The sequence below is a fragment of the Erinaceus europaeus genome, chromosome 5 (genome assembly GCF_950295315.1).
Source record: "Erinaceus europaeus chromosome 5, mEriEur2.1, whole genome shotgun sequence".
Taxonomy (NCBI): Eukaryota; Metazoa; Chordata; class Mammalia; order Eulipotyphla; family Erinaceidae; genus Erinaceus; species Erinaceus europaeus.
In genome coordinates this window covers 61,351,744-61,375,138 of record NC_080166.1, presented here as the reverse complement: position 1 = coordinate 61,375,138, position 23,395 = coordinate 61,351,744, and the positions used below count along the sequence as shown (strand labels likewise).

Sequence of the window (23,395 nt, the reverse complement as noted above, 5' to 3'; positions counted from 1 at the left end):
TCAACAGCTGACTGGATGAAGATGTTGATGGGATATATACTCCATGGACTAACATGAAATATATCCTACAAGTAAAGATTTTGTATACTGTAGGACAAAATGGATGGAATTGGGAGGTGATTATGCTTAGAAAAGTTAAGTGGTCAGGGGTCGGGCAGTAATGCGGTGGGTTAAGCGCATGTGGCACAAAGCACAAGGATTGACCTAAGGATCCTGGTTTCAGCCCTGGCTTCCCACCTGCATGGGAGTCACTTCACAGGTGGTGAAGCAGGTCTGCAGGTGTTTCTCTCCCCTACTGTCTTCCTGTCCTCTCTTGTTTTTCTCTGTTCTACCCAACAATGACATCAACAACAACAACAATAAAAAAAAAGGGCAACAGAAGGGGAAATTATATATATTAAAAAAAAGTTAAGTGGTAAGAGATAATTATCAGTTGATTTCACACACACACACACACACACACACACACACACACACACACACACACACACATTCTAGTGAATTAAAACACATGAACTTGTAAACAACAAACAGAAGTAAATGAACTGTCTCTAAAACTGTGACAACCATAATGGTTATTGCTGGGAGGGGACACATAACTTTAGGTTATGTAATTATATCTTGTAAACCACTATTACATTTTTTTAATGGTTAATCACGTTGTGTATAGTTTGCTGCATTAAAAAATGTGGCTATTGTGAGGAAGTGAATTTTAAACTTTAATTATGTCAGTTTAAAATCAAATGTAATGACTTAGTTACTAGAAACTTTTATTTAGAACATGCAGGTAAATTTCATTTTTACCATGTGAAAATAAAAAAAGACTTGAAATATAAAATAAAAATAAAGCCTCAATGCCAACCTAACTTCCCTGGACAAATGACCAATGCATCCTGGAACCCCACCTCTCCAGAATGCTACCCCACTAGGCAAAGATAGAAACAGGATGGGGATATAGATCGACCTGTCAATGCTCATGTCCAGTGGAAAAGCAATTACAGAAGCCAGACCTTCCACATTCTGCACCCCATAAAGAAGATCTTTGGTCCATACTCCCACATGGATAAATAATAGGGAAACTTCCAGTGGAGTGGAGGGGATATGGAACTCTGGTGGTGGGAACTGTACCCCTCTTATGCCACAATCTTTTTCCCCCTTGGTTATTGCTAAGGCTCAGTGCCTGCACTACGATTCCACTACTCCTGGAGGTCATTTTTCCCATTTTTGTTACCCTTGTTGCTGTTACTGTTATTGTTGCTGTTGTTGTTGGGTAGGACAGAGAAAAATGGAGAGAGGAAGGGAAGACAGAGGGGGAGAGAAAGATAGACACCTGCAGACCTGCTTCACCACCTGTGAAGCGACTCTCCTGCAGGTGGGGAGCCAGGGGCTCAAACCAGGATCCTAACAACAGTCTTTGCACTTTGCACAATGTGCGCTTAACCTGCTGCACTACTGCCCAACCCCCTGCCACAATCTTGTCAATCATTATTAAATCACTAATAAAAAAGTTAAGAACAAATCTTAGGCTTATTTGAAATCAAATTTAGTTTTCAGCCTGGATGATGTTTATAGCTGTTTCTCTTCCTATTTTATACCTGAAACCTAATTTATACCTGAAACCTAATTACACCATAAAATTATATTGCTTACTTTTAACTAGTCTTAGTCACAAATAACTAAGAAGAATCTAAGTATGTATAGACTACTTACAGGAAAACAAAAGTTGAATCAACAGAAGCATAAATGAAATCAAAAGTACATGCCGATAACAAATGTTTTTATTTTTGCCATTGACAGTATCTACAACATTGTAATTATATCATTACTTTGTTCTCCTTAAATATCACGTTAAGTTTCAATAAAAATATATGTCAACATTTAAGAAACATTAAAGATGTCCTCTGTAAACATAACTCCTTCTCAATATATTTTCCTGCATTGTTTCATATATAAATGTCTTTAAAATAATAAATACAACTATATTAATTCTTATGACCTAAATTTTGGAAGTTGACAAGGGTTCACTCATTTCATAAACAATGACATGCAGTATGTGTTAGCACTTGCTATCAAAGAACTGACAACATTATAAGTTGTTAAGTCTTGCACTCAGTTCTACTAAGTATACTTTCCAGTGCACTATGCCACTGCATTAAAAATGTCAGTGTTCAGAAGAATTAAAAAAAAAAAAGTACAGAAAGTTTCCACTTAAACATTATTAAGCCTTATTAAGGCCACTTCATTTTGTCTGAACAAAAAATGGTAAGAATGTTTATAGTTTAATTTAAATGGAAGCTGAAAGTCTTAAATTTAAGAAACAACCAAATCAAAGCAGATTTCTATCGGTGTTAGAAATTCAGACGGCTCTTAATCCTACAAAACATAAAACATAAATTCAGTTATTTTTCATATGTAATTCAAAACTAAGCTGTATAATGGAAATTCCAACAAGGTTTCACTATTCCATTACTACTATTATATTTGACTATAGTTTATTATGCCTAAGTAATAAGCACCTAAGTATTTACAGAATACTTACAGATGTGTAAGACTGCTTAGAAAAGTTATGAGCTATAAATATGAAATGCATTAAGTATGAATACAACAGTGTCAAAGCATCAGAACTGTTTCTTAAAAACAGATGTGACCTAATATTTGACAGTAATCTCTGTAAGTGATTTTCTACTGATTTCGACAGGCTTGGTTTTATTAATTCTCTTACAAAAGAAAACGTTCCTACTGCTATATGCAGTAATTTCATTATGCATTCTTAGCTACAATGCAATCTTCAAATCCTTTTGCAGAGCTTGACGGATTTCATCAAGAATTTCTCCAGAAAGTCAGCTTGTCATATTTTCAGCAGCCTAGAACAGGAAAATACGATTTGTTATAATAAGACCATGAAGATAAACTTGTCAATATTGCACTGTCATAAACAAACAACTTTCCCTCAACATAACTAAACTGCTTTGATCAGCATAACATAACTACCTTTTAAAACTATTATTGGGCTAACAATAGAAAATTGCTTTATCATCTTCATAGTTCATGTAAAATTACACTGCTACTTGAAAAATAAACATGGTGGACCTTATGAAGTAGTTTTTTGTGCTTGTTTTGTTTTTGTTTTTTAATAGAGCACTGCTTATGGTGGAGCAGGGGATTGAACCTGGGACTCTGGAGCCTCAGACTCTTTGCATAACCATAATGCTATCTACCCCAGCTCTGAAGTCATCTTTTTCAGTCTGTTTATGAATGTTTTAGTAGTCGTCCGGGAGGTGGCGCAGTGGCTAAGGCACTAGACTCTCAAGCATGAGGTCCTGAGTTCGATCCCCAGCAGCACATTTACCAGAGTGATGGCTGGTTCTTTCTCTCCTCCTATCTTTCTCATGAATAAATTAAAAAATGAATATTTTAGTAGAGTGAAAAAGGTTTTAATGTATACTTTCGGGGGCTGGGTGGTAACACAGTGGGTTAAGCGCACATGGCGCAAAGTACAAGGACCAGTTTAAGGATGCTGGTTCGAGGCCCCAGCTCCCTACCTGCAGGGGGGTCACTTCACAAGTGGTGAAGCAGGTCTGCAAGTGTCTATCTTTCTCTCCTCTTCTCTGTCTTTCCCTCCTCTCTCTATTTCTCTCTGTCCTATCCAACAACAACAACAGCTATAACAACAATAACCACCACAACAAGGGCAACAAAATGGGAAAAACAGCCTCCTCCAGAAGCAGTGCATTCATAGTGCCGGCACAGAATACCAGTGATAACCCTGGAGGCAAAAAAAAAAAGAAAGAAAAAAAAAGAAATGTAGACTTTCTCATTATGATTTGTTTTTTTAAAGATTTTATTTAATCATGAGAAAGATAGGAGAGAGAGAGAAAGAACCAGACATCACTCTGGTACAGTACATGTGCTGTCAGGGATTGATCACGCTTGAGAATCCAATGCTTTATCCACTGCACCACATCCCGGACCACCTTGTTTTTAAGGTGAGGGGATAAGGACTAAGGAGAATGAACAAATGGCGATCGTGTTTCACTTACACTATCAACCATTATACGTCTCCTGATTATTCTACAGGAAATCCAAAATATTAAGTTATTCATCAATGAATTCTTTGCTATAGGGGCTGAGTGACGGCTGACCTGGTTGAGTGCTTAATACGTGACAATGCACAAGAACCCAGGTTCGAGTCCCCGGTCCCCACCTGCAGGGAGAAAGCTTTGGGAGTGGTGAAGCAGTGCTGTAGATGTCTCTCTGTCTCTCTCCCTCTTGATTTCTGACTAATATCCAGTAAATAAAGAAAATATTAAAAATTTTTAAAAACTATGTGCTACATATTTTCTAAAAGATAAAGATTTAAACAAATGAAGCACTCAACTGACCAGCTCCCAACCTGAATTCAGTAAGAGCAGTTAAGAGAAAACAGTTAAGAAACTTTGATCTAGAGAAGTAGTCAGTGAAAAGGTTGAATCCATGAAATTATAATTACTGTATTTCTGAAGTAGCATGATAGTCATCAAACACCACTTCTGACACATTTTGGATGATATCAAATTAGTTTTGTCTCCTTTGTATTAATAATTTCAGTATTAAAAAATTATAAGCATTATCTTTATAAAAACTATGTTATATATAATCATTATATATAATCCTCAAGTATCCTAAAAATAATTACTTAAAAATATTTTATTTGGATTGGGGATAATGGTTATGTAAATAACTTTCAAGCCTGAGGCTCTGAGTTACCTGGTTCAGTTCCCAGCACGAGCATAAGCCAGAGCTGAGCATGCTCTGGTCAAATAAAATAAAATAAATAAATAAATAAATATGAATGACAAAAGAGATAATCAGAGGACCACGCTAGCACATGGATCAAACTCAAGACCTCACACTTGAGAGTTCAATATTTTATCCAACTTCCAGGCTGTTATTGGGGTTTCAGAGAAAGTCAAGATGTATTTTTTTCTGTTTTTCTATGCAAAAGTGTGTTATGAATCTTCTGACAACCCAGTACTTTTCATGAGAGTGACTAGAGCACCACTCAGTTCTTCAGTATGAGTGACTGGGAATCAAGCCTGGAAACCCACGCATAAACTAAAGATAAAGTTCAGATAACATTTCCTCTTTGTTAAAGCTTTTCAGAATCTCTTCCCTTGTGAATTTTAACAAAATATTGGCACAATGGTTTAGCTTAAAATGGCTAAAATGGAGGCTGGGCAGTGATGCACCCAATTAAACACACATATTATTACCATGTGCAAGGAGCCGGGTTCAAGCTCCCTTTCCCCCACCTGCAGGGGAGATGCTTCACCAGTGGTGAAGCAATGCTGCAAGTGTGTCTCTCTCTTCCTCTCTCTCTGTTTTTTAACCAGAGCACCGCTCAGCTCTGGTTTATGGCAGTACCGGAGACTGAACCTGGGACTCTGTGCCGGGCTGAGCTTCACAGGCGGGAGACAGAGACGACCAGGGACTCATGGCTGAGTGGTACGCAGTTCAGTCTTTATTCATGTGGAATGCAGCGCAATCTAAGCTATCTCTAATCACAATCTTGTACTTATCTCTCCTGAGGCGGAAGAGTCAGGAAAAAGGAAGTACTAGGATAGGGGGCGGGGAGAAGGAAAAAGCACGAACCAGTGAGGATTAAACCAATGTCCCGGAGGCAGAAGGTGCTTAGTTAACAGTGGTTATGTAAACAGAACAAGCAGGGGGAACCAAACCAATGAAACAGAAGGGGTCTTAGAAGCAAAAATTAGAAGCATACCAACAACTTTGGAGCCTCAGGCTGAGAGTCTCTTTGCATAACCATTATGCTATCTAGCCCTGTCTTTTCTTTCTCCTTCTCTATCTCCACCTCTCTCCATTCCTCTCTGTCCAACTAAATAGAAAGGGAAAAGAAAAAAAAAAAAGAAAAAAATGGCCACCAGGAACAGTGGATTCTAAGTGCAGGCACTGAACCCCAGTGATAACCCTGATGGGATGGGGAAAAAATGTAAAGCATTTTAAGAAATGTTGTATGGGTATAAGAATTATCTTCCATTCAAAAGCACAATACTGTCTGATTCTGCTCATCTTAATTTTGGCTTTCCCCTTTTACATCTCATTATGGTCCACCAGAAATAGACTTATCGGTGGAATCAAAGCCAAGTTAAACAGATACTTCTCAATCTATTCGAATACCCTGGGTTATACTTTGCCTAAAAAAAAAAAAAAGGTCATGCCAAGCACCTGTTACTTCCCCTTGCACCTGTTGTAATTAGGTTATTTGCTCTGGCTTCTTTCTTTAAAAATAAAAAATCTGACTGGGTGTGGGAAGACAGATCATAATGGTTATGCAACCTGACTTTCATACCTGAGGCTCCAAAGTACCAAATTTAGTCCCCCACATCACCATAAACGAGAGTTGGGCAGGTCTGGTCCCTCTCTCTCTGAACCTCTGTCTCCAGTTGAAAAAAATCAAATACACTTTACAAAACTTACTAGGGACTGGGCAGTTGTGCACTCAGTTGACTGCACATGTTATAATGTGCAAGGACCAGGGTTTGAGCCCCCAGTTCCTACTTGCAGGGGGACAAACTTCATGAGCAGTGATACAGGGCTGCAGGTGTCTGTCTCTTATATTTCTCTCTGTTGATATAATAAAAAAACACCTTATTTTTATTTATGTCATACAAGATAAAACTTCATGTATAAGACAAAGAGGGAGAGAGAGACAGAATAGCAGTGTTAGAACATTTAAAGGACTACCACTGAAAAAGCCAGACAACCCAGAAAAGTCAAGAGATAAAGATACCCCACAAAAAAGAATGATTAAAAAAAAAAAAAAAGGTGAAAACTCACTCAGCTTTATTGGTACTCAGAGAAATGTAAATTAAACCACAGGAAACACACACACATGCACACCTATCAGAATAATTAAAACTACAAAGCCTAAGCAGTGGGTCAGGTGGTGAAGCAACCACTTGAGTGCACAAGTTACCATGTGCAAGGATCTGGGTTCAAGCCCCAGGTCCCCACCTGCAAGGGGGAAGCTTCATGAGTGATTAAGCAGTGATATAGGAGTCTTTCTCTCTACCAATCTCCCCTTTCTCACTCAGTGTTTCTCTGTCTCTATACAATAAATAAACATATATTTTTAAAGCCTAAGTAAGACAACAAGGGCAACAAAAGGGAAAATAAATATAATTTAAAAAAAAAGAAGTGAATAAAAAAAAGCCTAAGTAATGGTAAAGATGTGGAATGAGGGAAGCTCAAATACTGTTGGTGGGATTATCAATTAACATAGCCACTTTAAAAATGTTGGGCATGATCTATTTAAGCTGACGCTACATAACTGAAGATCCAGCAATTTTACTTCTAAATATACACACAACAGAAAGGTATGCACATATACACAAGAGATATGAACAATTATGCTCACAGTAGCTTATGGGTAATAATCCCACAGTGAAAGCAACCTAATGTCTGTTCACAGAAGAATAAATTGTATACTTGTACAATGAAACATGATCACTGCAGTGAAAGGGACTGCATTACAATTACACACAACCTGAATGAGTTTCATATAAATCACATTAAGTGAAAAGACCAAGGAAGAGTGCATGCATTACCATGCATAAGGATCTTGGTTCAAGTTCCCAGTCCCCACCAGTAGGAGGGATGCTTCAAGAGCAGAGCAGAGCAGTAGAAGCACTGCTTCAAGTGTCTGTCTGTCTGTCTCTCTCTCACTCTTTTCTTCCTCCTCCTCAAAAGGGAAGGGGGAAAAAAGAAAAAAGGGAAAAAAAGGCTGCCAGGGTAATAAGTCTGTGAGTAGGCCCCAAGTCCCAGCAATAAAGAAAAGCACACAAGTCACCCTCTAGGACCTTGGTGGCAGCAAAGTCCATTTGGCCTCAGCAGTCCCCTGGTCTCTGGGTCAGTCCTACAGTCATTCTTTCTTTCCTTTTCTTCAAGGATAACATATGCTCTGAGTTTAGTAGCTCTTTAATCACTTTCCTGCCAGTACAGGCCCAGAAGTCTGTTAGTTTCCTTTATTTTGTCACACTCATCGTTCAAGTCAGACACTTAATCTCTTCATTAAAAGGTGGCCCTGACACACTCTTGGCTTTATGGCTTGAGCAAACCATACAGAAAACTATGTTTTTTGTTTACAAGTTCCTTTCTCAATTCTCTTACATTTTACTAAAAGCAGCAAGGGGAAATCAGGTTGCATTCTGTGTTATTTTGCTTGGAAATTTTCTGAGTTAAATATTCAAGTTTGTGACATATGAGTGTTATTTTCCCTATAAAAGTAGAGCATAATTCTACCAAATGCTCTGTGACTTTTATAGCAAGGATAGTCTTTCTGTCTAAGAACAATAACATATCATCATTTTTGTCTTGAGACTTCACTACAAGCACCTTGGTGTTTCCACCAACATTCTGTTGACAATGATACACACACACACACACACACACACACACACACACACAATCAGATGATTGACATTTTGTTTTTTTACCAGAGCACTGCTCAGCTCTGGCTTATGGTGGTGTGGGGGATTGAGCCTGGAACTCTGGAGCCTCAGTCATGACAGTCTCTTTGCATAACCATTATGCTATCTAACCCAGCCAGACTGATGGCCTCCTTTCTTTTTTCGTAGTCCTGACCCAATAAACTTTAATATCCTTAATTTTAACAATTGCTTAAATGCAAATCTAAATCTTTTCTAACAAGAACCCTAACAATTTCTAATCTCCATTTTGTAATTTTTTATTCCCTTCTGTTGCCCTTGTTGTTTTATTGTTGTCATCGTTGTTGGATAGGACAGAGAGAAATGGAGAAAGGAGGGGAAAACAGAGAGAGGAAGAGAAAGATAGATACCTGCATTCCTTCTTCACCATCTGAACCGGGATCCTTAAGCCGGTCCTTGCGCTTTGCGCCACCTGCGCTTAACCCGCTGCACTACTGCCCGACTCCCCACTTCCTAATTCTAAAGTTGGTTCCATGTTTATAATTTTTAATTGTGTTACATCAGCACCCCACTGTAAAATATATATATATATCCAATTTCATGGATTTCCTTCTGAGGTTAGATGGCCATAGACAATTTCATGGATTTCCTTAATGAAGTGCCACAAACTGAGTGGTTTCAAATGACAGAAATTTATTCTCTCATAGTTCTGGATGCTAGAAATCTAATGTCAAGGTTGCAATAGGGGCATGTTGTTCTGAATTCTCTCTTTCTTTCTTAACCACAGCACTGCTCAGCTCTAGCTTAGGCTGGCGCTGGGGACTGAACCTGGGAACTCAGGCCTTCAGGCATGAAAGCTGTTTGCATAATCATTATGCTCTCCCCAGTCCTGCACTGAATTCTGAAAGCTTGGACATCTTTGATTTGTAGATAGCACTCCAATCTCTCTCATCAGATGGTCACTGCTCCCTCTGCGGACTGTGTCTTCATGCATAGCTCTCCTTCTGTGCATCTTATCTTAGAAAATTATTGGTCTGGGAGTTGGGCGTTAGCGCAGCAGGTTAAGCGCAGCTGGCACAAAGCGCAAGGACCGTCATAAGGATCACAGTTTAAGCCCCAGGCTCCCCACCTGCAAGGGAGTTGCTTCACAGGCGGTAAAGCAAGTCTGCACGTGTCTTTCTTTCCCCCCTCTGTCTTCCCCATCCCTCTCCATTTCTCTGTCCTACCCAACAATGACATCAATAATAACTACAACAATAAAACAAGGACAACAAAAGGGAATAAACAAATAAATAATAAAAAATTTAAAGAAAATTATTGGTCCCTATTCTATTGAAATCTCATCTTTATTTACCTTTGCAAATATAGTATTTCCAAATAAGACCATTGTCATATGCTCTAGACTTAAGCTTTTTAGGGGCCAACACAACTTAACCCATTAAATACACAAAATTCTAAAATAAGCTGGGAGACATCTGGAAAAAAAATAATAGTCCATGAAGGCAGCAAGATTTGTCATCCGGTGGCAGTAGAAGCTGGTTTAATCTTGCTTATTAGTCTCTTTCACAGAACTTTCTCCTTATTCATTTTCTAAACAAAATTTAGGCAAAATGAACTCATAACAAAAAAAACTAACATGAATATCTAACCTTAAGTGCTTCGGTAGCCTTTCGAAGTTCTTTAATAACAGATGATAAAGCTTCTGGGTTTATTCCTTGTTCACAAAGTCGTACACAAATGGACAGAGTTTCCATATCTAACCCAGTATTCAAAAGTCTTGAAATCTCAAGGAGAACTGAAAAATGACAGAAAAACCTTTTTAAAATGCACATAATACTTCTGTTTTCAATTTTTATAGTGCTGCATAATACCAAAGGACCAGCAAAGTATCTTAAAATCTGGAAATTGGCACATACTCTCTTGCCCTTACTTAGCTCTAGCAACTTGAATTACAACCTCCTCTCATAATTGTTTTCTAAAAACAACTTGGTTTATATTCATGCACTGAGTATCCATCTAAAATGTATGCATCAATGACGGAAGGTTTAGAAGATAGCTTACCCAGTAAGGTGCATGCCTTACCACCAAAGACCCTGAGCTTGAACTGAGACACCACGGGAGTACCCGGGAACCAGAGGGAAGCTCTATGGAAGGTAAAGTGGTGCTGCGGTATCTCTACCTATTAGTCTCTGCCTGAAATCTTAAAAAGAATGAGAAGAAATGGGGGTGGGTGGTGGCATGCTCAGTTAAGTGCACATAGCACATGCGCAAGGACCCAGATTCGAAACCCCTACTCCTCACCTGCAGCAGGGATGCTTCACAAATGAAGCAAGTCTGCAGGTGTGTCTACCTTTCCCTTGTTATATCTCCCCCTCCCTTCTCAATTTCTCTCTGTCCTACTGAATAAAACGGGGGAGGTGGGGGGGGAGAAGGAAACAGTGGCCACCATGGGCAGCAGACCTGTAGAGCTGGCACCGACCCCCAGCAATGAACACTGGAGACTAGTGGGGGTTGAATGGAAATGTGGAAAACTGAGAAATGTTGCACATGTACAAACGATTGTATTTTACTGTTTACTGTAAACTATCAATCCCCCAATAAAGAAATTTTAAAAAGAATAATCAGCCAGGGTGTGGTGGAATTGTATATGCACAAGACGCTAGCACTGGAAAAATTTTTGTAAAATTTATGAGTTTTGCAATTCCCAGAATTACTTTGAATATGTTCCCCGGATGGGGGAGGTATTCTTTTGAATCTAATTTAGCAGGTCACATAATGTTTTATTTTAAAGAAGCATACATTATTTTAGAGTTTGGTGGGTCTCATGTTTCTCCTATTGAAATACTGTGATAAGTAGCTATACATATTAGGATACTTTTAACTGCTCAATCAGTAATAGACACATTTAAGGTTTTATGCTTAGAAACTTCAAAAATTGTACAATTTCAGAGTAGACATGTGTGCTGAGACTAACAAAGGGCTTTTAAAAAGTTTTCACAGTACTTTATTGTAGTATAGAAGTATTTCTTTGACACACAAGCATTACCAATATAGCACCATAAAATAAACATAGATCAGAGAGCTAGCACCATCAGTAGCACAACAGACTTTTATGCCTGAGAGGTTCCAGGTGCAATTGCCAGCTAAGTTACCATAAGCCAAAGCTAAGCAGTGCTATGAGAACAAAACACAACATACGTTACACTAAACTTTGTTTAACTGTGGTCATTTCTGAGTGTTTAGAACACAACCCTATCACTACCAGAAGCCAGAGTTAACAGTGCTCAAAGGGGAAAGAAAAAAAAAAAGGACAGAGGGAAAACACAAAACAGAACTTGCACTGGAGTTGATGTACTGCACCCAATTAAAGACTCAGGGGGGAGAGTAAGGTTCAGGTCCTGGAACACGATGGCAGAGGAGGACCTACTGGGGGTTGATGGCTATGTGAAACACTAAAATACAGATGTACAAACTACTGTATTTTAGTGTTGACTGTAAACCATTAATCCCCAATAAAAAATTTTTAAAAATTAAAATGTTTGCAAAAAAGGCCAGTGGTCAACATGTTACACAGTTTCCTCTCTCATTTTCTCTTGGTATTATACTTAGTATCATACCCTCTCTATGCCTATTTTCATAGCAGCACAATTTGTAATAGCCAAAATCTGGATCAATCTAGATGTCCAACAACAGATGAGTGACTAAGAAAGTTGTGGCATATATACACAGTGGAATACTACTCAGCTTATAATCAGGAATGACAAATTCACCCTATTCACCTCATCTTGGATGGAGCTCAAAGGAATCATGTTAAGTGAGATAAATCAGGAAGAAAAGAATGAAGATGGGGTGATCGCACTCATGGACAGAAGTTTAGAAATAGAAACAGAAAGAGAGGACTGGGTTTGGTGTATTGCACACCAACATAAAGGACACAGAATGAAAGGGGGGCTTCAGGTCCTGGAGCATGTTGGTAGAGGAAGATCTGGGTGGGTGGTCAATGTTTTGCAGAAAACAAAGAACCTTTTTTAGGGGCCAAGTGGTGGCACACCTGGTTGAGTGTATGTTACAATGCATAAGGACCCAGGTCGAGCCCCCAGTCTCCACCTGCAGGGGGAAAGCTTTGCAAGTGGTGAAGCAGTGCTGCAGGTGTCTCTCTTCCGCTCCTTCTCTATCTCTTCCTACCCTCTAAATTTCTGGCTGTCTCTATCCAATAAAGATTAAAAACACACACACACACAATATACACATCTACCAACTGTATTTACTGTTGACTCTAAGATATTAGATTCACTAAGACACTAATCTCACTACAAAAGCAAGACCTGGCCTATTTGTTATAAAAATTTATAATATATATGTCATAAGTAGACCTTATATTAAAAAAAAGATTATAGAATTATTCACCAGCATTCCAACACTTTTAGTTTGTCCTCCTACCATGCACAGTAATTTAAATATTTCAATCCCTGAAGTTCAGGTGGAAGATAGTATCTAAGTTGCACTACTGTGAAACATGCAAAACTAGAAATTGAACTCAGAACCTCAAACTTTATAAAAGTTTCCAACATGTTACTCACTGTAACCTTTTGTTATCATCTCTTAAGACCTGCTTACCAGTTTGGTTGAGGATAAAATTTACTAGTACCTATCTTGGGGAAATGTGGATATAATACCCTTATGATGAGAAAAATCCTGTAAATCAACATTTCTTTGATAAAGTGATAATAGAACTGGAAGAAAAAAAAGAAGCAGCAGCAGCAATTTTCTACCCTAACTCTCACAAAGAATCCTTGTTTGAATTCTTAGCTGCTGTTCTGCTCTGAAGAGTTAGCATTCAAGACTACCCCATCATTCTTTAAAAAGAAAAAAAAAATGTATTTATGTGTTATGTTTTCCAAAGAGAGACAGACATCAAGCTACTAAACTAAACACCTTTGGCATATGCAGTGTAGAGTGATCAAACATGAGGCTTCCCAATTCTGTGCTCTGTCACTTAGCTGTCTCCCAGGTCCTACAACATTAATTCTTACATGAATTTCCAGTCTGACAGCTAACATATTGATTTCAAACTTCTCAGGTCCCATAATCATCTAAGTCAGTTCCTTAAAATAAAAAAGAAAAAGAAGAAAAAAAAAAAAGACTTGTTTATAAGGAAGAGAAGCAGAGACTCTCTCTGGGACATGTGACGCTGGAGATTGAATTGAGGACTTCATGCTTGAGGATCCAACACTTAATCTGGGCACCTGAAAACTTTTATAGTATGCTCCTATCAGACACTTCTATCTCTAAAAGTTCAATAAAGTCTTTTAGAAAATAAGACTTTCAAGGTTGTGGGAGGACAAACCAGCCCCATGGCAGCGCACGTGCCTACCAAAAATAAGACTTTCATGCCTCTAACTCTTTGTGGAATATAGTTTTAACATCCTCATCCACTTCTATTTTGGGTCTGTTTCAATTAACTGAAAATTTCTCTTCAATGGCTGTATTTTTCTGCTTTGTACAACTAATTTGTTTTTAAATGGGATGTCAGATACTGAAATTTGCCCTGTTGGGTGCTGGATTATTTCTGTATTTCTAGAAATACTCGAGTTTATTTGAGATAGTTACCTGTAAACAAAAATTTGACCCCTTTGGGAAAGGTTGCCTAAGTACTCAATGCTTATGAATTATGAAGGTTTCCTGGTGTTTTATATGGACACGCTGGCACTATTTAATCCAGTGGGTACATGAAGTTCACTTGAGTGGCTTTCCCCAACTTCTTGGGTGTTTCTTTCACACACTTGCATTGACTAGTGTTCTGTTAAATCTTAATGGGCCTGGTTCCATCCACAGATCTTCAGAATCCCTTCTGTGCTTTCCATTCAAACCCTCGGTCCTCCAATTTTTTTCTGGGTCTCCCTGGACCCAAAAGGTCCTTCTGTTCAACTCAGGGTGTCTATACCTCCACTTCATTCCCACCTCTGTGAGTGCTTCCCATATGATAGAATTCAATAAATAGGGTGGTTACTGCTACCACTGTCTATATTTTCATTTAGTAGTTTATTTACATTTTTTCATCTATCTTGGGGCCATATGATTTCTGGCTGAAACTCATCCCCCATAGACTTTTCTTCCACCTCCTGGACTGGTGATGCATACTTAAGACAGGCAGCCTCACACTGGCCTCAGCCCTCTGGATCAGGCCCGTGTGGAAGTATGCTGGCTCTAGACTCACCAGACACATGGACGATGCCACTCCATCCCTGACCATGGCAGATGGCACATTTCTGCCCTCAGCTTCACTCAGGCAGGGTAGTATGTTTCCATGAGTTTCATTCCCAATCTCCTGCTGTGGTTCCCATATGCTCTTTTCTTTGGGGAAAAACCTCTTTCCTCTTTCTAGTCATGGAAACTTTTCTTGCTTTCATATATATATATATTAAACATGGCTAGGTTGATTTTGGTATATTATTTCCCATCATTTTTTTGTTTAATGTTTGGATTGGAATGTTTTAGCGAGTGCTTAAACATCATACATTTTTGAGTCTGAGTCAGCAATGCTTTCTTTCTTTTTTATTTTCATTGCTTTTATAAATACATTCGACCTCACTCTTCCAAATTCTAAATGCCCAGTGCTAAGAATCTAGATTAAAATGCAAATAGACTAAATTATACTTTGTAGAAGTCATCTTAAAGAATTGTAGCAGTTTTTCAGAAGACTTTGTTTCCAATCAAATAATCCTTTCACCTACAAAATACTTTAAAAAATTAAAAAGCTAAATGCAATGAGTACCACCTCAGCATGCTTCACTTCAGACTGTGTCCAGAGACCTCAGGCGTGGAATGTCAACCCTTCACCCTCATCACTTGGGTGAGACCTTTCCTTTCATAAGATTCTAATTCCATTCCAGGTGGTTCACTTCCCAACAAAGTCTCAAAACTTAGATATAGACCAGGTCCCGTGAGATAGGACATATGTTCACATGCATTCATAAATATGGGTGAAATACATACCTGAAAGCAAAAGTACACAATAGTCTGCAGCGAGTCAGTATGAAGTTCATAATGAAATAGTGTCTACTTAGACTTAGATACCCTCCTCACCTACTTCCTATTATATATTATACTTCCCTAACTCACTCCCAAGCTATCTTTGTCAAAGCAAGGACTGCAAAAGCTGAAAAAGGGCAAGAGACTGGCATACTTTAATGATGACTCTTTGGTCACTATCAGGCCACCCCAACAGCTGGGGCCCTAGTCAGGGAGTCCTGAAATTCCCAAACAGACATGATGGGCCTAGACCTCAAATAAATCTCTCTCTCCATTGTTACTGGTCATCTCTATCAGGAACAACAAAACAGATCCCTTTGTGGGCCCCCATAGGACCTTGCCCTCAACTTGGATCAACAATGGTAGAGAATGTTCCATCCTCTGAAGGGAGGATGGACAACATGCTCTGTGCTACACCTGAGGAAGATGGGTCCTGATATTGGGGCAGCTTGGAATGTTCCTACTCATGACCACAGAATGAGAGGATCTACAGGGATGCAGAGGTCACATAGGTTCCTAAGCTGAATATGGGCCCCAGATCAGATCAATCAATGGGGTTTACAGTCAACACTATTTATACACCTTTCCCATATTTGCGAACTACTCTCTTCCCTGATCCAGCTTTCTGGTCCTTCTTCCAGCCATGATGTCATCTCCCAGACAATAACTTGGATCCACCTGCATATCAGATTTTAGGATCAGGGAAAAGAAAAAAAAAAAAAAAAAAAAACTAGTATAGCCACAGGCCCTTTGTAATATAACTAAAATAGGCCTACTAGCTAGCTACAGCAGACTCCTCCCCACCAACTCTGCATCTGCACTATTCCAAGCCTTTTGATTCATGATTAGTCAACAACTTAATTGGCTTTATGTTAACTCTCTTTTTAGCCACCAGGTTCCAGATGCTAGCATGATGCCAACCAGACTTCTCTGGACAGACAACCCCACCAATGTGTCCTAGAGCTCCAATTCCCCAGAACCCCGCCCCACTAGGGAAAGAGAGACAGGCTGGGAGTATGGATCAACCTGTCAACATCCATGTTCAGCAGGGAAGCATTACAGAAGCCAGACCTTCCACCTTCTGCATCCCACAATGAACTTGGGTTCATACTCCCAGAGGATTAAAGAATAGGAAAGCTATCAAGGGAGAGGATACGGAGTTCTGATGGTGGGATCTGTGTGGAGTTGTACCCCTCTTATCCTATGTTTTTGTCAGTGTTTCATTTTTATTAAAAAAAAAAATTGAAAGGCAACAGAGGCAGTGTAGTAAAGAAGAGAAAGATCATTAAAAAGGTCTACTTTGGGAGCCGGGCAGTGGTGCACCAGGTTAAGACCACATAGTGCACATCATAGTGTGAAGCATAAGGACTGGTGCAAGGATCCCGACCTACGGGTGTGTGTGTGTATGTGTATGTGTGTGTGTGTGTGTGTGTGTCATTTCTTAAGTGGTGAAGCAGGTCTAGAGGTGTCTTTCTCTTCCGCTGTCTGTCTTTATCTCTCTCGCAATTTCTCTCTGTTCTATCCAACAAAAGCAGCAACAATAGAAAAAAGACGGCCACCAGGAGCAGTGAATTTGTAGGCTGAGAGTCCACAGATAACCCTGGAGGCAAAAAAAAAAAAAAAAAAAAAAAACTCTACTTTAAGGAGACAGTGGTACCCAGTTTATTACTATGCTCAAGGACCTGAATTTGAGCCCTTGCTCCCCACCTGCAGGGGGGATGCTTCATGAGTGATAAAACAGGTCTGCAGGTGTCTTTCTCTCTCACCCCTTCTCCCTGCAGGTGTCTCTCTCTCTCCCCTCCTCCTCTCAATTTCTCTCTACCCTAGCCAATAAAATAGAAAAGGAAAAAAAAAAAAAAAGGCCACTGGGAGCAGTAGATTTGTAGTGCCACAATGAGCCCCAGCAATAACCCAGGTGGCAGTGAGAATAAAATTTAAAAAAATTTAAAAAAAAGGTCTACTTTAAAAAGGAGGAAAGTATAAAGAGGGTATTGAAGAACTAGAAATGAAAACAGAGGATCTTAAGCAAAAATTTAGGTTCCTGATCAACTAGGTTCCCTGTAAAAAAAAAAAAAAGTTACACAGGTAAATTACAAATGCTCCAGGCTTCTGTCCATGTCTAAGCATCTTCATCAAAATCCTTTCATTTCACAAAGAAAATGCTGAAAGAGATTTAAGCTAGGCAGGAAGCTTATTTATTTCCTAGTAAGCCACCAGAACTGCCAGGAACAGGCCTAGAAGAATTTGTTACCAGGGCCAGTGAGATAGCTGAGTAGGGCACCTGCATTACCATCCAGTTTGGAACCCTGGCATCACATGGGAGGTATTATGGTAGTGGAAGTTGTTCTGATGCTGTGGTTCTCTCCCTTTCTCTGGATTGAAACAAACAAACAAACAAAAAACTCACATAGTGAAACCATGCATGCACAAGGTCAAAATTACACACCTCATCTCTCTCACACACCCACACCCCTGACTAATCTGGCTAAATTATTTCAACTCCCTGACCTATGGTGAAGGAGGACTGTCTCCCACAGCCCCAACACCCAACTGCTGTTTTTCTTTTCCACCAGAGCTCCGTGCCTGTTCAATTCCATCATTTCTGCCAAACTCTTTCTCCTCCCAGGTGGAGGATTGGGGGGGGGGGGGGTGCCATAGCACCATCGTGAAGCTACCTGTTTGTATGGTGCTCCCATATGGTGGCCAGAAGCTTGAATACAGGTCCTCATAAACGGTATACATTCAATGGAATAAAGTATTTCCTGGTTCTCTCTCAGTAAAGTTCTCAATGGTGTAACTAAATAAACTATGAGTCTTCATTTGTGTACCAAAGATAAAATAAATGTCAATTTTCGGCTTCCTGGGGCAGCGGGGATGGGGTGGGAACGGATGGGATGGGACACAGTCTTTTGGTGGTGGGAATGGTGCTTAAAAGAAAAAAAAAAAGTTAATTTTCATTACCGTGTGCAAGGACTTGAGTTCAAGCCTACAGCCCCCACCTGCTGGGCAGAAGTTTCCCAAGTAGTGAAACAGTGCTGCAGATGTTTTTCTTTCTCTCTGCCTTTCCCCTCTCAATTTCTGTCTTTATCCAATTTAAGGAGGAGAAGACTGGGAAAATAGCTCACTTGGATAGTGTACTGCTTTGCCATGTGTGCAGCCCAGGTCTGATTCGGCCCCCACCATGTTGGAAGAAACCTCAGTGCTGTAGTCTCTTTTCACTCTCTGCCTCTATCTAAAAAAGTCATCTTGGATCAATGAAACCCTGCTTATGACATATGCATAGCCATCTTCCTTTAACTATTCACAATCATCACCAGGGAGAGACCCCCAACACCAAGCCAATTACTTCATCCTCTTCAAGTATAGGTCTTACAGCAGTAGCCGTCTGAGGACAGAGCCTCCACATTCTCTGACAACATCTTCTGCAAGACAAATCTAGGGCAATTCTAATTGAGGAATGACTTGCTCCTTTGCCAGGTATTTAATTTTTGGTGATATCAGGGACCTCAGGTGTTTTTCTTCAGTTCAGGAGACAACCCACAGCACTAAAACTTCTCCCTTTGTTGGGGTAGCACATCCTATGTGATGGTGGTGGGGCACGACAATGCAGGAATCCTACTGGGTTACCTGTCTCTGGTTTTATTTGCCTGATATTTTAAACATACGTGCTAGAAACCATAGGCTGCCCTCCGTAACATGGTCCTAGAGGAGGCAGGTAATCTGACACACAGTTGAGAAATGGGGTTAGGCAAAACATAGTAATTTTCTACCACTCTTTCCAAAAAATGTTTTGAAAAAATTACAAAGAAAGAGCAACAAAGGCTCACACATTAGCTTTTGTTCCAGCAAGTTCTCTGCCTTCAGGATAAAAAAAGATTAAGAAAACCCCTCCAAAATGGGGATCTAGAACTCTGTTGGTGGGAACGATGTGGAATTATATCCGTTATATAATAATTTTGTAGCTCAGTATTAAGTCACTAATAAAATAAGAACAGATAAGGGAAATTGGACTATAATGGTTGAGAATATATTTGAAACTGAAACTGTAAAAATAAATAAAGGATGATTCTGGGGCTGAGTGGAGGCACAGCTGGTTGAGTGCACATGTTACAACAGGCAAAGAGCCCCTGGTCCCCACCTGCAGGGGAAAAAGCTTTGAGTGGTGAAGCAGTGTTGCAGGATATCTCTCTCACTATCACATCCTTCCTTCTCAATTTCTGGCTATCTCTATCCAATAAATAAATAGACAATTAAATTTATAAAAAAGAAAACCTCTGGGAGTCGGGCTGTAGCGCAGCGGGTTAAGCGCAGGTGGCGCAAAGCACAAGGACCGGCATAAGGATCCCGGTTCGAACCCCGGCTCCCCACCTGCAGCTGAGTCGCTTCACAGGCGGTGAAGCAGGTCTGCAGGTGTCTATTTTTCTCTCCTCCTCTCTGTCTTCCCCTCCTCTCTCCGTTTCTCTCTGTCCTATCCAACAACGACAACAACAACAATAATAACTACAACAATAAGACAACAAGGGCAACAAAAGGGAATAAATAAATAAAATTAAAAAATATAAAAAAAAAGAAAAAGAAAACCTCTTTAAGCGCACGTGGCGCAAAGTGCAAGGACCGGTGTAAGCATCCGGGTTCGAGCCTCCGGCTCCCCACCTGCAGGGGTCGTCACTTCACAAGCGGTGAAGCAGGTCTGCAGGTGTCTTTCTCTCCCTCTTTCTGTCTTTTCCTCCTCTCTCCATTTCTCTCTGTCCTATCCAACAATGACGACATCAATAAAACAGCGATAATAACCACAACAATGATAAAACCACCAGGGTAACAAAAGGGAAAAAATAGCCTCCAGGAGCGGTGGATTTGTGGTGCACCAAGCCCAGGCAGTAACCCTGGAGGCAAAAAGAAAAAAGAAAACCTCTCCACACACACACACACACACACACACACACACTCACTCACTCACTCACTCATTCACTCTCTTTCACTTTCAAGACAAAAAGCAACGAACACTCCTCCAGCAGTCCTGAAGGTAGCAGTGGGTAAAGTGGTTCCACTCTCAAGTATGAAGTTCCGTTGGGTGGCATCTCATGTAACCAGTGATGCTCTTGTATCTTTCTCTCCCTATAAATAAATATATGTACACACACACATATGTATGAAAGTAAATAAAATTCCAAAATCCAGAGGCAGAAGACCCAATGAATTGGTGCGAGGCCCATTCAATTTATCTTGAATCCCACCTCTCGTCTTATCTTTATAAATCATCTATGAAACAAAGGGAGAAGTAAATTTGGGCATTGCTTCTTTTAAAAAAAAAAAAAAAAACACGTCTTCCCCCTTTATTGGGCAGTTAATATTTAACAGTCGCCAGTAAATACAAGTTTGTAATGCCTAACATTTCTCAGTTCTTCTGCTTCTATAGTAATGCGGACGCTGCTATAAAAAAAAAAAAAAGGTGTGAGCGTCTGTTTGGCTTTCTCATTGCACCAGGGAGCTGGACTGACTTTTTCGTTTGGCTTCATACTCAAGGGCAAAGGACAGAAAGACACAGCGGTGACATTACAAGTCACTGTCGCCAAGGGGTACAGAGTTGACGGTTCCCGCGAAGAGGGATGCAGTGGGGTGGGGCCTGCAGAGCAGGTGCGGGAAGGAAGGTCGCGCCTCGAAACAATGAATTCTGGAGGACAGGAGGGCGCCGCTCGCCGGTGCAGCGCGCGCGGGGGGCGGGCAGCCTAAGACCCGGCGTGGGGGAGGGGGGACGGCGGAGACCCAGCGCGCGGGGGGGGGGGGGCGGCGGAGAACCGGCGCGCGCGGGGGGCGGGCAGCCTAAGACCCGGCGCGGGGGGTGGGGGGGCGGCGGAGAACCAGCGCGCGGGGAGGCGGCGGCGGAGACCCAGCGCGCGGGGGGGGGAGGGGGGCGGCGGAGAACCAGCGCGCGGGGGGGGGGGGGCGGGCAGCCTAAGACCCGGCGCGGGGGGGGGGCGGCGGAGACCCAGCGCGCGGGGGGGGGGGGGTGGCGGCGGCGGAGAACCGGCGCGCGCGGGGCTGACGTGAGAGCCGCAACGTCGCGCCAGCGACAAACTACGCAGATGCGGAGAGACCGCTCTCCAAAAGATGGGGCCGCCAACCCTGCGGCCACGGCCGGCCCCTTGGAAACATCTTCGAAGATGCCGCCGGGGGCCGGAAGTGGACCTAAAGTTCTGGGGGGCTCCACCTCGGCAACAAAAACAAGGTAAAGGGGTCGACACGGGTACTCACCGTCCATGGTCTCCCTCACCGCGTTCAGGTTCGCCGCCGCAGCCGCCGCCCCTGCCCCTGCCCCGGGGCCGCTGCTACTTGCCATGGTGGAGGCCGCAGCCGGCGGGAGAAGGGTCTGACCCGGAACTGGAGCGCCTTCCTTTCCCCGGGGCAATCACACCGCGCGTCCCCCGCTCACGCCGGCAAGGCCCCGCCCCTCGCGCTGGTCGCCGGCGTGAGGCTGCGTTGGTTTGAATTTGGAGCCTCGTTGCGCTGCGCGGAATGAGCTGCGAGGAGTTGCCATTCGAATTTACTACGCGACCTCGAGGCGATTGGCTGGTTCGCGGACAGCGGTGCGACGTGATTGGCCAGTCGTCCACAAACCCCGAGCCTTGGTTGGCGTAAGACAGCGAGGAAGCGGGGAAGTTAAAGAGTCTGTGCCTTTGAGAGCTGCGGAGCTGAACCCCGGGGAGCACCCTGGCGTCTTCTCAGTTGGGGGGGCTCCCTTTTTTGCACACACTAGGTATGTGCTTTGTACTTCACCGCCTTTCCTGCTGTTTCGAGTTGGAGAGTTAATTCCCCTCCTCCCCGGCTCTGGACGGGTCTGCCCGCTTGCTCCTGAGTGAAAAGGGAGCAACGAGGGAGTAGGTGCTCAAGAGCGGGGTGCCGAGAAAGTGATCGCTGAGAGTTGGTGGTGACAGGGGCGCTGGTTGTGTCCTCTTCTGCTCTTCATCTCAAGAAGCCAGCTGCACTTGGGCTCTCCAAGGAATGGGTCTCTCTAGTATCCTTTGTCTGGAAGTATTAGAGTCTTGCCTCCTGTTGTGGGGGAGTTTAGCGGAAAGGGGATTCGATAGTTGAGGCTTGGCAACTAAAGGCAGTTAATTTCCAAGCCTTAATCGGTTGCACTTAACTAGAGGAGGACTGATGTACAGGAAAGAAAAGGCTTCCTGTTTTTCGTTGCTTGCCTGCTGTATGCAGTTGTTTAGTAACTGTAGTTTGATAGGTTGCTTCTAGCAAACGCTAGAAGAAGACTGGGTCAACTGGAGAATGTTGTATTTATAGAGGTTTGATATGGTGAATTTAAATAATATTGGCACAAATTCTTTAGTTGAAAAGTATTTTGTGCTTGTTGTAGTAGTTAATTGCCTATAACATGGACCTGAATTCGCTGATGATTGACTGCAGCTTATGGGCCATTTCGCTGAGCTTCTTAATTCTTCTGTCCTTGAGGTGGTAACACTAATGCCTTAAGCATTCAGGGGTTTTTTTTCACCAGTCACTTGAGAAAATATATACCCAAGAAAAGTTTTGAGTTAATTATTTTTATGAAACATAACTTGTTGAATAGATTTATTTTTTTTAATTTTTATTTTAGGACCGAGAAGATAGTTCATCTGTGAAGGGGCCTGCACTGCCATGTTTGTCCAGTCACCGATTTTTACTGCACTGGGAAGAACCTTGATGTGTCCACTGTTTTTCTTTCTCATAACAGAAGAGTGAGGCTATAGCAGCACTCTGGCATGTGCAGTGCCTGGAACTGAGCTCAGTACTTGCAAGTCCAGAACTCTACTGCTTTGCCATCTCCAGGGCTGCATGTTGAATGCAATGGTTTCTCCCCCTTTAAAAATTATCTTTATGTACTTATTGGATAAAGACAGCCAGAAATCGAGAAGGAGGGGGGTGAT

General features: G+C 41.6%; 2 protein-coding genes across 3 annotated transcripts in view; one reads left to right on the top strand and one right to left on the bottom strand.

Annotated features, from left to right (window-relative positions):
• Nucleotides 1–1,756: 1,756 nt before the first annotated feature.
• On the bottom strand, nt 1,757–21,927 carry MZT1 (mitotic spindle organizing protein 1). Its single transcript, XM_007526709.3, has 3 exons — nt 21,732–21,927; nt 10,097–10,242; nt 1,757–2,864 (listed from the first exon to the last, which is right to left on the bottom strand). The coding sequence occupies exons 1-3, from the start codon at nt 21,814–21,816 to the stop codon at nt 2,841–2,843; spliced, it is 255 nt and encodes an 84-aa protein (XP_007526771.1). The 5' UTR covers nt 21,817–21,927; the 3' UTR covers nt 1,757–2,840.
• The window catches only part of BORA (BORA aurora kinase A activator), a 38,341-nt gene continuing 36,802 nt past the window's right edge, over nt 21,857–23,395 (top strand). For both annotated transcript variants that reach the window (XM_060191409.1, XM_060191408.1), the window contains exon 1: nt 21,857–22,233. The gene's annotated coding sequence lies outside the window, so the exon portion shown is untranslated. The remainder of the gene's footprint in view (nt 22,234–23,395) is intronic.